We start from the raw sequence: 15,717 nt of genomic DNA, 5'->3' as shown, positions 1-15,717 counted from the left end.
TTAAGCTCCTCTTAAACCAAGATCCAAAAATATTGTCTTTTTTCCCTTAAGATGCCTTTCTCAGAAATTTGTTCAAAGCAATGAAAACAGTAACTAAAAGAGGGAAGTATTAAAAAAATGAATATTCTTTTAAGTTACTAATATTACTGTCAACCTAAGATATACATAGTGTTAGTCAAAAGGAGAGATTAACACCCTTAATACAAAAGCCAGAGAGGAATGTATGCGTTGCCTCGTATGGGTAGAACTATGCTCATTAGATGAATAGAGATCTAGTGAGCAGAGTGGCAGCCCATGCGGGTTCTACTATGACAGAGGTATCCATGTAGTAGAAGGCTAAATTGTGAGTGTAAGACTTCTTAGAAGAAAGCATCTTATATCAGGTGAAATAAGTTTGAGACTGCCAGTGGGAAAGGTTTTGAAGAAGAAATGAAAAAAATATCCTAATAAAGAAAGAGCAGCAGTGACACACAGGAGCCAAGGACATATTCAAACTGTCAGCAATGTTGGACTATGCCATACTCTTCATCTTATAAGGAGATCAAGGTCAGATGTAGAAGGGTCCTGGTGCAACAGGAAAGGATGAAGTTCAAAGAGAAAACAACCATGTGCCATTCTCTGCCAAATTTGGCAAGGGTAGATGCTTTCATTTAGGTGAATTAGGAGACATTTAAAGTGATATTTTATCTATTCTTTTTACATATTTTTACAAACACAATGTCTTTGTGTGTGTGTGTGTGTGTGTGTGTGTGTGTGTGTGTTTGCCCTGTAATGCTTGTGCAAGGGCAGAGAATAAATTGAGTAGTCAGTTCTCTCTTACCATCAAGAACATGCATTTTAACTATACATTTCCAAAAGTTGTTTAAATGAGTGAGTTATTTCTACCCATATCTTAAGCTCATCATCTCATCATTATCCTTTATTCATTTTTTTAAGATCATCTGAGTACACATGGCAGCAGACTGTGAGAAATTTTGCACATCTTTTTAAGCATCCTTTGGTGTGCAGTGTCATCAGATAGAAGTAAGGCACTATACATCATCCTGTCCAATCTGTAGCCTTTATTAGAGCCTAATTACTCTGAGGAGGGTCTGCAGCAGAGTACAGAAATTAGGAGTAAGGCCTACCTTCCTTGATGATGGGTTTTGTGTAAGTCTTTCAATAAGTATAATATAAAGCAAAAGATGTTTTCATAGTTGAAGTACAAATCACTGTGAGGAATCTATTCAAAGCTTGCTAATATTTAATATAAGTTATTTTGATGATTATTATAAAATTCTTCAATTGACATGATCATCTTATTTGTGACTTCTTTTCATTTATCTAGCTACTAAAATAAAAATCACCTAGTATTTCTGGCAGAAATATGCTGGGAATTGTCAACTTATTTTTATTTTGCTTCTTACTCACTTGACTTTTCATTGTTAAGAGTCCATCGTTTTATTATTGATAATATTCATTCCTCTACAGTCTACTTTCTTTGTTGTTGATACAACTATCCTAGAAGTATTGTGACTAGTTTATTCTTGAAGAAATTTTCCGTTACAATTTTGAGAATGGTTTTACATGATAATTTCTTTGTGTCTTTAACTTTATGATTGAGAACTTGAGATGACATAAGTATCTTTGCATCATCATATATTCATATATGCAAAGTAATGTGCTTCAGAAAGACAATTTATTAAATCCACTGTCTTATATAACTTGACCATACTCAGCCTCTATATCTACTGCTATCTCCCCTAACCCCAATTTGACAAATAATCCTTGTACTTTCAAATTGTATATTATATATAGGCACACTTATTCAAGACTGGCATGTTCATATTAAGTCTATGTTCCACATGTGAGATAAATATATTTTCTTTTAGATTGTGGCTTATTTCATGTAACATTGTGATTTATGTTTTCTTATACATTTTATGGCTAAATAAAAGCCTATTTTGTTCTTGCACCTCCAATGCTATCTATCTATTCATGTATCAAATGTTAAGGTGGATTATATGATTTGGTAATTCTGAAATGTTCCATAATAACCATAGGTACCAACCCGTCCTGGGATATCTAGTCCCAGAAGGACTAAGCATATCTTCACCCACTGAGGTCCAAACAAGCAGTATAGGTAGGAGAAGACGATCTAATGGCAAGCAATACTGTCAGAGATGGCCCTTGCTCCTACTCTTAGGTCATTCACACCAAAACCAAGCTACAAATCGGCTACAAATATGATGGTGGCCTGGATACAGTCCCTGTATGGTGGGTCTGTCTCTGTGAGCCCCCATGGGTCCAGGTTAGTTGACTCTGTAGGTCTTCTTATGCCATCGTTGACCCCCCTGACTCACTCAATTTTATCCACCACTCATCCACAAGACTTCCTAAGCTCCAAACTCTTCCTAATGTTTGGGTGTGGCTCTGTGACTCTGTTTCCAATCAAAGCTAGTTGAAGCCTCTCAGGAGACAGTTATGCTAGGTTCCTGTCTGCAATAATAGCAGAGTCTCATTAATTATGTCAGGATTTTGCTCTCTCACACAGAAGGAGTCTCTAAACATTGGTTGGCTGTTCCCTCAGTCTCTGCTCCGTTTCTATCCCTGCACATCATGTGGGCAAGACAAATTTTGGGATGAAGATTTTGTGGGTGGGTTGATGTCCCTCTCCATCCACTGGAAGTCCTGCCTGACTACAAGAGGTGGCCACTTCAATAACTAAAGTCAGCCAATAGACTCCCGGTAGCCTCCCCAGTCCCAGCTCTCCAGCTAGTTCCAGATATGCTTACCACCTACACACACACACACACACACACACACTCATACACACACACACACACACACACACACACACACACACACACACACACACACACACACTCATACACACACACACGCACAGACACTCACAGACACGTACACTGATTTTCATGAGAATCTTCCATACTGATTTCCAGGTTCACTAGCCATGTGGAATCATTCCTTTTTTGAATCCATCTTTACCATCATTTTGAGTAAAAGCTGTGACTAATATGAAATGAAATTTAAATGCTGTTTTAGTTGCATTTCTCAGATGACTAGAGATACGGAACTTCTTTTTCATATGTAGACTGATTATTTGTATACCTTTTTTTTTTTTTTTTTACAAAAATATAATTACATGATTCTCTCCTTTTCCTTTTTCTCTTAACCCTTTCTTTTACACTGCCCCACCCCCCAGGAGGGAAAATTCCTCTCCCTCAAATTCATGACCTGTTTTGCTTTAATTGTTGGTATAAATATACTTTTTTCTAAAATCTATAAATGAAACTTGCTCAGTTAAATAAATAATGTTATTTGTATACGTTATTTCAGAGCTAACCATTTGGTTAACTAATTGGTAGATTCTTCCCTGAGGGAGTCCACTTCTCTCGTTCTCAAATTTAGAGTCAAGTGAAACTCTCTTTTTACATGTCTGCCTGCCCTTTGGCAGCTTCGCTGTTCTGGTCTTTTTAAACAGCTTTGTTGGTTGAGAACTATTATTATTATTACATTTAATTGGCACATTAGTTAAATAAACTCTGTAGGGTTTGGTGTTTAATTTATTTTGTGCTTTATGTTTCAAATATTAATTCACTTCAATTGTACAGAGAGTAAATTTTCTCCTCATTGTGTAGCCTGTACTTTCAGTGCTTACTTTTGTAAATAAATTCAGTTGAGGAGTTAATATATTTTCAATATAAAAATTGTTTTAAGAGTTTTTATATGATCCATTCTCATTATATTCTTTCTCCCGCCCCAAATCTGAGATGAAAATCGATGTCCCTATTCACCTTACTTAATGTTGTCGCTTTTTCCTCTTTAAAAATAAAACATCCCTAAGAAATCAAAGTAGACAAAGTAAAAATAAAAATAAGATGAAAAATATCCTAACAAAATAAAACAAAATGTATACACACACACACACACATCATTGACTCTATTTTGATTAAGGAACTACTCTTGATCATTGGGCATTTCATGAAGTGTAGTTGACACGTTTTACAGAATGTATCAATTGCAAACATGCTTTTGACTAGGGATGGGACTTTAGGCAACTTCTGCTCTTCAGTCCTAAGGATTTTCTCTTTTCAGTTTTGGCATGTCTTCTACTGCTGCGCGCTATTTCCCGCCGGCAGGAAAAACGCAGCACAAACGGATTCTTCTGCAGTATAAGCTTTATTCTTCACAAGCTTCAGTTGAGGAGGAGAGCCCCGACTATATCAAAATCCTTCCCTTATATAGGGGCGTATGCTCGCCTCAGACGTGGCGACTCATGATAGGTTGTGTAACGATCAGGCCATCTGACGTGATCAAGGGCACTCGTTGGGATGCATAAGCACACGCGCATAAAGCGTTCAACGGCAAGGCATTCTGATACTAACGGCAAGCCAAATGCCATCTTGTAGTGGTGATGTGCTTATGAAATGGCTTCCTACATTCTACATGCTTCCTCTCTAGGGGTTCATATGTACATCAGTCCTAAATGTCTAAAAGACATTTTCTTAGAATTGTCCAACACCTCTAGCTCTTAAAATTTGCCAGTCTCCTTTTCAGAATAGACTCTTTAAAGTTTGGAGAACTGGTTTAAGGAAAATGTACCATTTAGAGATGAATGCTACAAAATCTCATTATTGTCATATTGTCCAGTTGTGGACATCCTTTAATTACAGCATACAATATGAAGCTTCTCTTATGAGAGATAAGTGATGCTCTGATCATTTGGTATAGAAATGTATCAATTGGAAAATTTTACTGCTACATTCCTTTTAGAATATAATTGTATAATTGTATACAATTACATAAATGTATAAGTATAATTGAGATAAATTTTTCCCTAGCTCGCTCATGACCTATCTAATCCTAAATACTTTGCCACTTTAACTGGATCAGGATTGGAGTCTGTCTCATGGAATTTTCCTTCAACATATGTGTATATGTGTGTGTATATATATATATATATATATATATATATATATATATATCTTAATTGTTTTTCCTTTCTCCTTGTTGCTATCCCAGGCTCAGTAAGTGAAGTAGCAAATGGTCACTCTGTCCAAGATCTCACATGGCTGGTGACTTTTTCTCCCTCTCAAACAATGTCACTTCCTAATGTCCAAACATTATAATATATGACACTATGGGAGCCAATCTCATTCAAGCCACCACAACAGAGCAATTTTTTTAAACTAATAAAATATATTTTAAAATATACAACTCAGTACTGACATTTTTTAAGTCATCAAAACAATTTATAATAGTGAAATGCCTCTTAAATATACATGATATTTCCTGAAACTAAAAGTAATATGCACTCAACCACTTTTTAAAAATCTATTTGGAATATTAACCATGATAGAAGTAGAAAAAAAGTTTCTTATGAAGTCCTCAATGAAAGGAAATTGTTAAAATTTCATAATTAGACAGAAACTGTTCCATCTCTAAGGGAAAATATTCAGCGTAACTGTGGCTTCATAGAATGAAATGGGTAGAGTTCCCTCTATTTATATTTTGTGGAATAGTTTGAAAAGTATTGGTATTAGGTCTTCTTTGAAGGTCTGATAGAATTCTGCACTAAAGCCATCTGGTCCTGGGTTATTTTTTAGTTGGGAGACTTTAAATGACTGTTTCTATTTCTTTAGGGGTTATGGAACTGTTTAGATAGTTTATCTGGTCCTCATTTAACTTTGGCATTTGGTATTCCTTTGAAAATTTGTCCATTTCATCCAGATTTTCCAGTTTTGTTGAATATAGGCTTTTGTAGTATGAGCTGATGATTTTTTGAATTTTCTTAGTTACTCTGTTACTCTTGTTATATGTCCCTTTTCATTTCTGTTTTTTTTTTTTTTTTTTTTTTTTTTTTTTTTTTTTTTTTTTTTTTTTTTTTCCGAGACAGGGTTTCTCTGTGTAGCCCTGGCTGTCCTGGAGCTCACTCTGTAGACCAGGCTGGCCTCGAACTCAGAAATCCACCTGCCTCTGCCTCCCAAGTGCTGGGATTAAAGGCGTGCGCCACCACGCCCGGCTTCATTTCTGGTTTTCTAAATTAGGAAACTGTCTCTATACCTTCTGGTTAGTCTGGCTAATGGCTTATCTATCTTGTAGATTTTCTCAAAGAATCAGCTCCTGGTTTTGTTGATTCTTTGTATGGATCTTTTTCTTTCTATTTGGTTGATTTCAGGCCAAAGTTTGCTTATTTCCTGCCATCTACTCCTTTTGGGTGTATTTGCTTCTTTTTGTTCTAGAGTTTTCAAGTGTTAATCTGGTAGTGTATGCTCTCTCTCCAGGTTTCTTTTTTGTTTTTTTTGTTTTTTTTTTTTTTTTTTTTTTTTTTGAGGAATTCAGAGCTGTATTTTCCTCTTAGCACTGTTTTTATTGTTTCACATAAGTTTAGTATGTTGAGCCTTCATTTTTATTGAATTCTAAAAAGGCTTTAATTTCTTTATTTTTTCCTAGACCAAGTTTTCATTGAATATAGTGTTGTTTAGCTTTCATGTGTACATGGGCTTTCTGTTGTTTTTGATGCTATTGAAGACAATAGTTAGTCCATGGTGATTTGATAGGATGCCTGGGATTATTTCAGTCTTCTTGTATCTGTTGAGGCCTGTTTTGTGACAGATTATATGATCAGTTTTGGAGAAGGTACCATGAGGTGCTGTGAAGAACATATATTCTCTTGTTTTAGGATGAAATGTTGTATAGATATCTGCTAAAAACCATTTGGCCCAGAACTTCTGTTAGTTTCAATGTGTCTCTGCTTATTTTGTGTTTCCATGATCTGTACATTAGTGAGAGTGGGTTGTTAAAGTCTCCCCATATTATTGCATGAGGTGCAAAGGGTGTTTTGAGCTTTCATAAAGTTTAATTTACGAATGTGGGTGCCTGTACATTTGGAGCATAGAAGTTCAGGATTAAGAGTTCTTCTTGTCATATTTTTCCTTTGATGAGTATGAAGTGTCTTTCCTTATCCTTTTTGATAACCTTAGGTTGAAAACTAATTTTATTCGATATTAGAATGGCTACTTCAGCTTGTTTCTTGGGACCATTTGCTTGGCAAATTGTTTTCCAGGCCATTACACTGAGGTAGGGTCTGTCTTTGACACTGAAGTGTGTTTTCCTGTATTCAGAAAAATTTTGGGACCTGTTTATGTGTCTAGTCTGTTAATCTATGTCTTCTTATTGGGGAATTGAGTCCATTGATGTTAAGAGATATGAAGGAACAGTGATTGTTGTTCCTGTTACTTTTATGTTTGTGTGGCTATCTTCTTTTGGATTTCTTGAAAGATTTCTTTCTTGCTTTTTCTTGGGTGTAGTTTCCCTCCTTTTGTTGATGTTTTCTATTTATTATCATTTGTAGGGCTAGATTTATGGAAAGATATTGTGTAAATTTGGTTTTGTCATGGAATATATTGTTTTCTCCATCTATGGTAATTGATGGAGAGTTTTGCTGGGTATAGTAGCCTGGGCTGGCATTTGTGTTCTCTTAGGGCCTGTATAACATCTGCCCAGGATCTCCAGCTTTCATAGTCTCTGGTGAGAAGTCTGATGTAAATCTGATAGGTCTGCTTCTATGTGTTACTTGACCATTTTCCCTTACCACTTTTAATATTCTTTCTTTGTTTAGTGCATTTGGTGTTTTGATTATTATGTGATGAGAGCAATTTCTTTTCTGATCCAGACTATTTGGAGTTCTGTAGGCTTATTGTATGTTTATGGGCATCTCTTTCTTTATATTAGGGAAGTTTTCTTCTATAATTTGTTTGAAGATATTTACTGTCGCTTTAATTTGGGAATCTTCATACTCTTCTATACCTATTATTCTTAGGTTTAGTTTTCTCATTGTGTCCTGGATTTCCTGGGTATTTTGGGTTAGGAGCTTTTTGCATTGTGCATTTTTTTGACTGTTGGGTCAATGTTTATTATATGGTATCTTCTACAGCAGAGATTCTCTTTTCTATCTCTTGTATTCTGTTGGTGATGCTTGGATCCATGACTCCTGATCTATTTCCTAGGTTTTCTATCTCCAGGGTTGTCTCTCTTTGTGATTTCATTATTGTTTCTATTTCCATTTTTAGATCCTGCATGATTTTGCTCAATTCCTTCACCTGTTTAGTTGTGTTTTCCTGCATTTCTTTACTGGATTTCTGTGTTTCCCATTTAAGGGCTTTAAGCTGTTTACCTGTGTTCTCCCATATTTCTTTAAGGGCATCATTTATGCCCTTCTTAAAGTCCTCTGTCATCATCATGTGATGTGATTATATATCATAGTCTTGCTTTCTGGTGTGTTGTGGTATCCAAGGTTCACTTTGGTAGGAAAACAGGGTTTTGTTGATGCAAAGTAGCCTTGGCTTCTGTTGCTTATGTTTTTGTCCAATCTTTTCACCATCTTGTTATCTCTGGAGTTAGCTTGTCTTGTTGTCTCTGACTGTGGCTTGTCCCTCCTGCAAGCCTGTGTGTCAGAACTCCTGGAAGACCAGTTCTCTCCAGGAGAAATTTGGATATGGACAGGTATGGAACAGGGGTGCAGATGGAAATCAGAAGGAACCTGACCCCAGCTGTTCCTTGGTTCCTGTGTCCTGATGGTTCAGAGCAGGTCCCTCTTGGGACAGGAATTTGAGCAGAAGTGGTGGTCTTACCTGTGCTCACATGTGTGTCCACACTTCTGGGAGACCAGCTCTCTCCTGGTAGTATTTGGATATGGCGCATTGTCACACAGGATTAGCTCTGGCGCAGGCAGAAACAACAGGCCATGGTCTCTTGACTCCTAACCCATGGTGTCTTCCTCCTTTTCCTTCACCTTCTGCCACAGAGTAATTTTTAATACAAACATTTTATACTTATAGTAGAATATATCATAAATTACAAGATACTGGTTTTTGATATTTACATACTATCTATGTACTTTTTCCTTTATTGTGAAGTTTCAATTTCTTTTTTAAATTTATTTTTATTAATTAATTTTTAAAATTCACTTTGTAGCCCCCTCATTCCTCTCCTCCCAGTCTTACCCTTACAAATCCCTCCTTCCATTACTACATCCATTTCTCTTCATAGGAAGGGAAGATGCTCTTGGATGCCACCCCACCATGGAACATCTAGTCTCAGCAAGACTAAGCAGAGTCAACTAACCTGGTCCCAAGAGGGATCACAGAGACTGAACTACCAACTAAAGAAAATGCAGGGCCTGGCCCTAAGATTTAGGTTTCTATATGAAGGATTTTCCTTCAAGATGAATATATTTTTAAACAAATCATTCACCATAGAACACACACAAATACACACACACACACATACACATACACACACGCACACACAAGAACATTGATCATGGTTATTTAATTGTTTATATATACAATTCATATTTCACTCCTATAAAATTTCTGTTTTCTATTATTATTCAAACCCATGTCTGTGTCCTCAACTCAAGTAGACTGAGTTTAACTTTACTTGAATAATTTAAATTTTAATAAATACATTAAAATACTGAGGTAAAAAGTCTCCTGTCTTTAAAATCCCTTACATTTCTGTATGTGGTTATGCATACCTTTAATCTAACCACTGGGGGCAGAGGGAGGAAGATCTCTGAAAATTTGAGGCCAGCATAGCATATATAACAAGAACTAGGACTGCAGGACTACATAGAAAGCTCCTATCTTAAGCAAACCATCAAACCAACCAAAGGTAAATACAATGATAAAGTTGTAGAAAGTGGAGGGTTTTTTTTTTTTTCTGAAAGAACATTAGTACTGCAATACCAGAACTGTATTGCACAAAAATGTATAAATATTCATAAAATTTGTAAGGGAAGAAACATGTCTATTAGAAAAATCTTAATTCATAGTTTAAGATGCAAAAATTGACATGTTCTCTATATAGTCCCAGAAGTCCCAGAACTTGCTCTATAAACTAGACTGGCCTCAAATTTATAGACATGTACCAGCCTCTGCTCCCAGTACTCAGATTAAAGCTATGCATTGTCATATACATATCTGTCAGTGACTTGAAAGACAAGAGACATTTTCATTCAACATTTTAATGCCATATGTTAAAACTTAAATTTTTCACTTTATTAACTAGTGAAATGAATGTTAGAATGGCATGTCCAATATGTAGTGAAACATTTAATTGTTCGAATTCTTGTGTTCAAATTCAATTAGGAAGCATAGATATAATAATAATAAGTGTAAATATATCAAGTGTCATTGACCAAATTGTGTACTGAAAGACCCTTAAGAAGCACTGTAGAGGGGCTGAAGAGATGACTCATTGGTTTAGAGCTCTGTCTAATCTCCCAAAGGACCCGGGTTCAATTCGCAGCACTCACATAGCAGCTCACAACTGTCTGTAACTCCACATAGAAGGGATCTGACACCCCTACACCAATGTACATAAAAGTTAATCATTACAAAAGGAAGCAGTTTAGATGGAATTACACATCTGCCTCCCCAAAATTTATATTCAGGTCTCTACCAATTTGGGTACAATAAAACTGCTTGACAGAACACAAGATAGTTCAGCAGCTAGCTTACAGTTACGACTTCACAACATTGCTGCAGAGGAAGAACTCTGGGGAGCTGTTCTCTGATGTCTACATATACACCCTGGCATACGTTCAACACACACATACACACACACACACACATGTGTATACCCCTGCATATGTATGTGAACATGTACACACACACATGTACACACATAACTATTAATAAATGTAGACCTAAGAAATGGAATACTAGCTGTCTTTATACCTTTAGTAAGCAGAAAGTCAGTATAAGGTTCTATAAAATACTAAAAGTATGAGGACTACTTCTATAGTAGCTGTATTAGTTTATATTCTTACTAGAAGTATTTATTGTTTGCTTTTACTTGAATCATTTTACAATTCAGTGAGACCAATCATGAAACTGGGATAAAAATACAATACTGGATGCTTTGATAGCCTGAGACTAGCACAGTATTATATGGAGAAAACTTCTAATATACATAGCAAAAACAGGTGAAATGTCACATGAGTGTTTAGGAATTAGCCTGAAATAGCATGGTACTGCCTAAACTTTCCCAAGTTAGTTAAATGTACCTTCTATGATTAAAAAAAAAAAAACTGTAAAGAATTTAGTATTAGAGACCTTTATAGAATTGCTCAGTGCTAGGAAGTAATGCATGTCCATTGTCAACTAGGCACAGCCAGACTAGGAAATCAAATATCATCTGAAACTATTTTAAAAGACTCATACAAAAAAAAAAAAAACCTTCTTTTATTTTAAAAAGTATTAAAATGAAATCATGCATGACTTCAAAATGTATTCCGATTTCTCTATAATGTCTAACAATAGGGCATTTTATCAGATTACATTTTCAATAAAAAAAAAAAAAAGGATTTGAATGAGTCTGGTGTGATTTCTGCCTCAATCATAAGGGTGACCTACACAGGTATCTTTTCGTTCTCCAATCATTTCATTTCTGCTCTCTCTATCTGTATTTTAACCTGTTAATATGTGTGTGAATATGAGGAAAAAGCAAATCAGTTTGACCTTTAATGTAAAGTCATTTTTGAATGATCAAAACAGCACTATTTCCAACACTAGAAAGAGTATGAATCTTGAGATACAAAAGCACGTGCCTTTCTCAGCAGCCTGGTAGGAATGATAATGTAAGCACGGCTTGAATGATAATTTTATCTACAGAGTGGCCTTCCAGCCTCTTGCTTTCACCGTATATGAAGACTTCTGCTCAGAGATATATGTTTAGCCAAGCTGTTTTAATATAACATTAAATTTTAAAATGATTCAAGGACAAACACTGGACTTTGGCTCCGTGCAGGATGCCGCATTTTCTTGCACCATTTCCCGCCTTTACTAGCAGTTATTTTACCACTAAACCAGGAAAGAAGGAATTATGCAGGAAAACTGCTATCAGCTGCTACCCCTGCTGGATTACACAACCCAGAGCATAATAGCTTTCCCAGTGAAGCCTCAGAAAGCTTGGGCAAAGCCATTAACTACTGCTAACACCTAAGGGGAGAAGTGAGCCCCCAAGCTTCCTAGGTTTTTATATCAAAAAAAAAAAGAGTTATTTCAAATGCAGAAGGTCAGACGCGACCCTTAGAAATTCTTATTCAGCTGTTTTAGGATAAAAATGTGGAAATGCACTTTTTTTATCATTCTCGGGTTCTTATATATAAATTAATGTAATGAATGGATATTTTATTTTAATTTTACTGTGCATATATTCTACATGCACAAGTGAAAATTAGGCAAGCTTTGGATTTGAAATGCCAACATGGATAGTTCAGAGTCTAAATTTAGTAATTTATTTTAAAATTTTATAACTAGATATACTATGGTGTTTTGATAAGTGTTTGTACTTCATTTAAAAGTTAACGTAATGATATGTGCAAGATCAGCAATGAGTCCTGCCTTCATTCCATTGCATGGTTGGAAAATTAGGTGTGTTTTACACCACTCTAGCCATTGCATGTCACATGGTCCTGTTACACACTGAATCATGTTTATTGATTGATATTTCTTGTATACTTATTGGATAAGTTAATCAACACAACTTTGTTGTTTTACATATACATAACATCAAGCATCTGATATATTTCTGAAGTATATATTCCAAAATCCTTAAGTTATTTCTCTATTTGCTAGTTCCTAAAGGACTCTTCAGTTTTATCTGATTAATGAGGAGGGATAAAGGTTCCTCATGCAGACATTTTGATATTGCTGGGTATAATTGGAGAGACGTATAAATCATAGTCACTATGACAGTACAAAAGAAATCTTTGGTTTCTGGGAATCATAGAGACAGATACTATTAATTTTAATATTTAAAATTTGAATGTATAATAGTGAAGATTCTGATGGACATTTTTAACATGTAAGTGAAAGAGGTATGCAGTTGGAGTTACAAAAAGGAACTTTGGCATTTGAAATTAGATAGGAATCCAGACTCCAAAATCCCTAAAGCAATTAGAAAAAGACAAGGGAATACAAACTCCCGAGTTTATGAGACAAGAGGGGAAACACTTCTCTCTGTTTTACCACAGTGACAAAAACCAACCATTGTAAGTCCAGCTCACAGGTCTCTCTTCACCTAAGTTCCTTTATCAATTTTAGCCTCCTATCTCCATGAGGATATCCCCACCAGCCACCCCTACCCCAGCAGACCTCAAAACACCTTGGAGCCTCCAGTCTCCTGAGGGTTGGGTGCATCTTCTCTGACTGAAGCCACACCTGGAAGTCCTCTGCTGTATATGTGCTGGGGGCCTCATATCAGCTGGTATATGCTGCCAGGTTGGTGGTCCAAAGTCTGAGAGATCCCAAGGGTCAAGGTTAATTGAGACTGCTGATCCACATACAGGGCTGCCTGCCCTCCTCCTCTGCTTCCAGCTTTTCCCTAATTCAACCACAGGGGTCAGAAGCTTTGTTCATTAGTTGGGTGGAAATGTATGAATCTGACTCTTTCAGCTGCTTGTTGGGTCTTTCTGACCACAGTCATTAAAGGTTCCTTTATGTGAGCACTCCATAGCCTCAGTAATAGTGTCAGGCCTTGGGACCTCCCTTTGAACTGGACACCACTTTGGGCCTGTCCCTGGAACTTCTTTTCCTCAGGCTCCTCTCTGTTTCAATCCCTGCAGTTCTTTCAGACAGGAACAAGTATGGGTCATAATTTAGACTATGGGATGGCAACCCCATCCCTCACTTGATGCTCTGTCTTTCTGTTGGAGGTGGGATGTACAAGTTCCCTTTCTCCACTGTAGAGCATATCATCTAACGTCCTTGCCTTTGAGTCCTGAGAGTCTCTCATGTCTCTGGTCTCTAGCACATTCTGGAGGGTTCCCCCAACCTCCTACCTCCCAAGGTTACCTCTTTCCATTCTTTCTGCTTGCTTTCAGGGCTTCAGTCCTTTCCCCCCCACCCAATACCACATCATGTTCCCCTCTTCCCCTCCCTGTTCCCTTTCTCACCCAGGCCTTTCCATTATTCTCCCCTCCTGTGATTGCTTTCTTTGCCCTCTCAAGTGGGATTGAGGCATCCTTACTTGGGCCCTTAGCTTGTTAACCTTTTTAAGTTCTTTAATTATATCCTGGGAATTCTGTACTTTTTTTTGTTAATATCCATTTATTAGAGAGTACATACCACACATGTCTTTTGAGTCTTAGTTATCTCACTCAGGATAATGTTTTCTAGTTCCATTCATTTGGCTGCAAACTCCAGATATCCTTGTTCTTAATAGCTGTGTAGTATTCCATTGTGTAAATGAACCACACTCTCTGTATTCAGTCTTCCATCATGAGACATCTGGGTTGTTTCTAGTTTCTGGATATCACAAATAAGGCCACTTTGAACACAGAGGAACACATGTCCCTCTGGCATGGTGGGTATCTTTTAGGTATATCTCCAAGAGTTGTATTGTTATGTCTTTAGGTAGATCTATTTTGAATTTTCTGGGGAACCTTCAGATTGATTTTCAGAGTAGTTGTGAATTCTCAGTTTAGTTGTATACCCCACTTTTTTATTGTGTTGTTTGGTTTTTTGGTGGTTAGCTTCTCTACTATATAAACAAACTCAAAGGAAAAAAATCATAAGATCATCTCCTTAGATGCAGGAAAAGCATTTGACAAAATATAAAAATTTTTTCATGTTAAAAATATTGGATAGACACTGAATTAAAGGTCCATACCTAAACACAGTTAAAGTAATATGCCGCAAACCAACAGCCAATATCAAATTAAATGATGAGATACTTGAAGGATTCCCACTAAATCATGGACAAGTCAGGATGCCCACTCTCCCCATATCTATTCAATATAGTCCTTGAAATGCTAGCTAGAACAATAGAACAAATGAAAAAAGATCAAGGGGATACAATTTGGTAAAGAAGAAATAAAAGTATCTGAATTTGCAGATGATACAATACTACACATAAGCAACCCCAAAAATTCTACCAGAGAACTTCTCCAGCTGATAAACAGCCTCAGCAAAGTTGCCAGATATAAAATTAACTAAAATAAATCAGTAGCCTTCTTTTATACAAATGATAAGCAGGCTGAGAAATAAATTAGGGAAACAACTCCCTTCACAATAGCCACAAATAAAATATTTTGGGATAACTCCCCAGCATCCTACAGTACAACGCAATGGAATGCTTTCTGAATGACTCACCAACTGGGAGATCCTTCGAGGAAGAGATTAAAATCTTTATTACTCATACAAGAAAGCCTATGTGTGTTTTACTAAATAATCACTATAGATTTCAATTAATCCTTGCTGATGGATATTGGGGAAGATAAAATAGGATTATTAGTCTTGAAAAGCTCTTGTGCCTTTACATCTTTTGGATATTAGCCCACTACTGGATATGCGGTTATTGAAATTTTTTTTTTCAAATCTGTAGTTTGTCAACTTGTCCTATTGACTATGTCCTTTGCCTTACAGAAGCTTTCTGGTTTCATGAGGTCCCATTTATTAACTCTTGATCTTAGAGCGTGAACCATTGGAGTTCTGTTTAAGAAATTTCCCCATGTGCTGATTAGTTCAAGTTGCTTTCCCACTTTCTCTTCTATTAGATTCAGTGTATCTGATTTTATGTTGAGGTCTTTGATCCACTTGGACCTGAGCTTTGTGCAAGGTAATAAAAAGGGGTCTATTTTCATTTTTCTGCATAGAGAGAGTCAGTTAGACAAGCACCATTTATTGTAGATGCTTTCTTTTA

The 15,717-nt window shown here is 36.4% G+C and overlaps 1 protein-coding gene across 7 annotated transcripts in view; it reads left to right on the top strand.

Moving 5' to 3' along the window:
• Positions 1-15,717, top strand: part of Cdh8 (cadherin 8) — a 377,695-nt gene that overhangs the window by 341,921 nt on the left and 20,057 nt on the right. Inside the window, exon 11 of one of the 7 annotated variants that reach the window (XM_031341030.1) lies at positions 9,055-9,310. The exons of the other annotated variants lie outside the window; for them this stretch is intronic. Within the exon in view, the coding sequence (XP_031196890.1) occupies positions 9,055-9,128 (74 nt within the window). The 3' untranslated portion in view covers positions 9,129-9,310. Of the gene's footprint in view, positions 1-9,054; positions 9,311-15,717 lie in introns of those variants that run through there. 7 annotated transcript variants of the gene reach the window in all.

This window comes from Mastomys coucha, unplaced genomic scaffold, assembly GCF_008632895.1.
Source record: "Mastomys coucha isolate ucsf_1 unplaced genomic scaffold, UCSF_Mcou_1 pScaffold22, whole genome shotgun sequence".
Taxonomy (NCBI): Eukaryota; Metazoa; Chordata; class Mammalia; order Rodentia; family Muridae; genus Mastomys; species Mastomys coucha.
The sequence above is the reverse complement of the archived record's forward strand: the minus strand, read 5'-3'. Positions and strand labels throughout refer to the sequence as shown.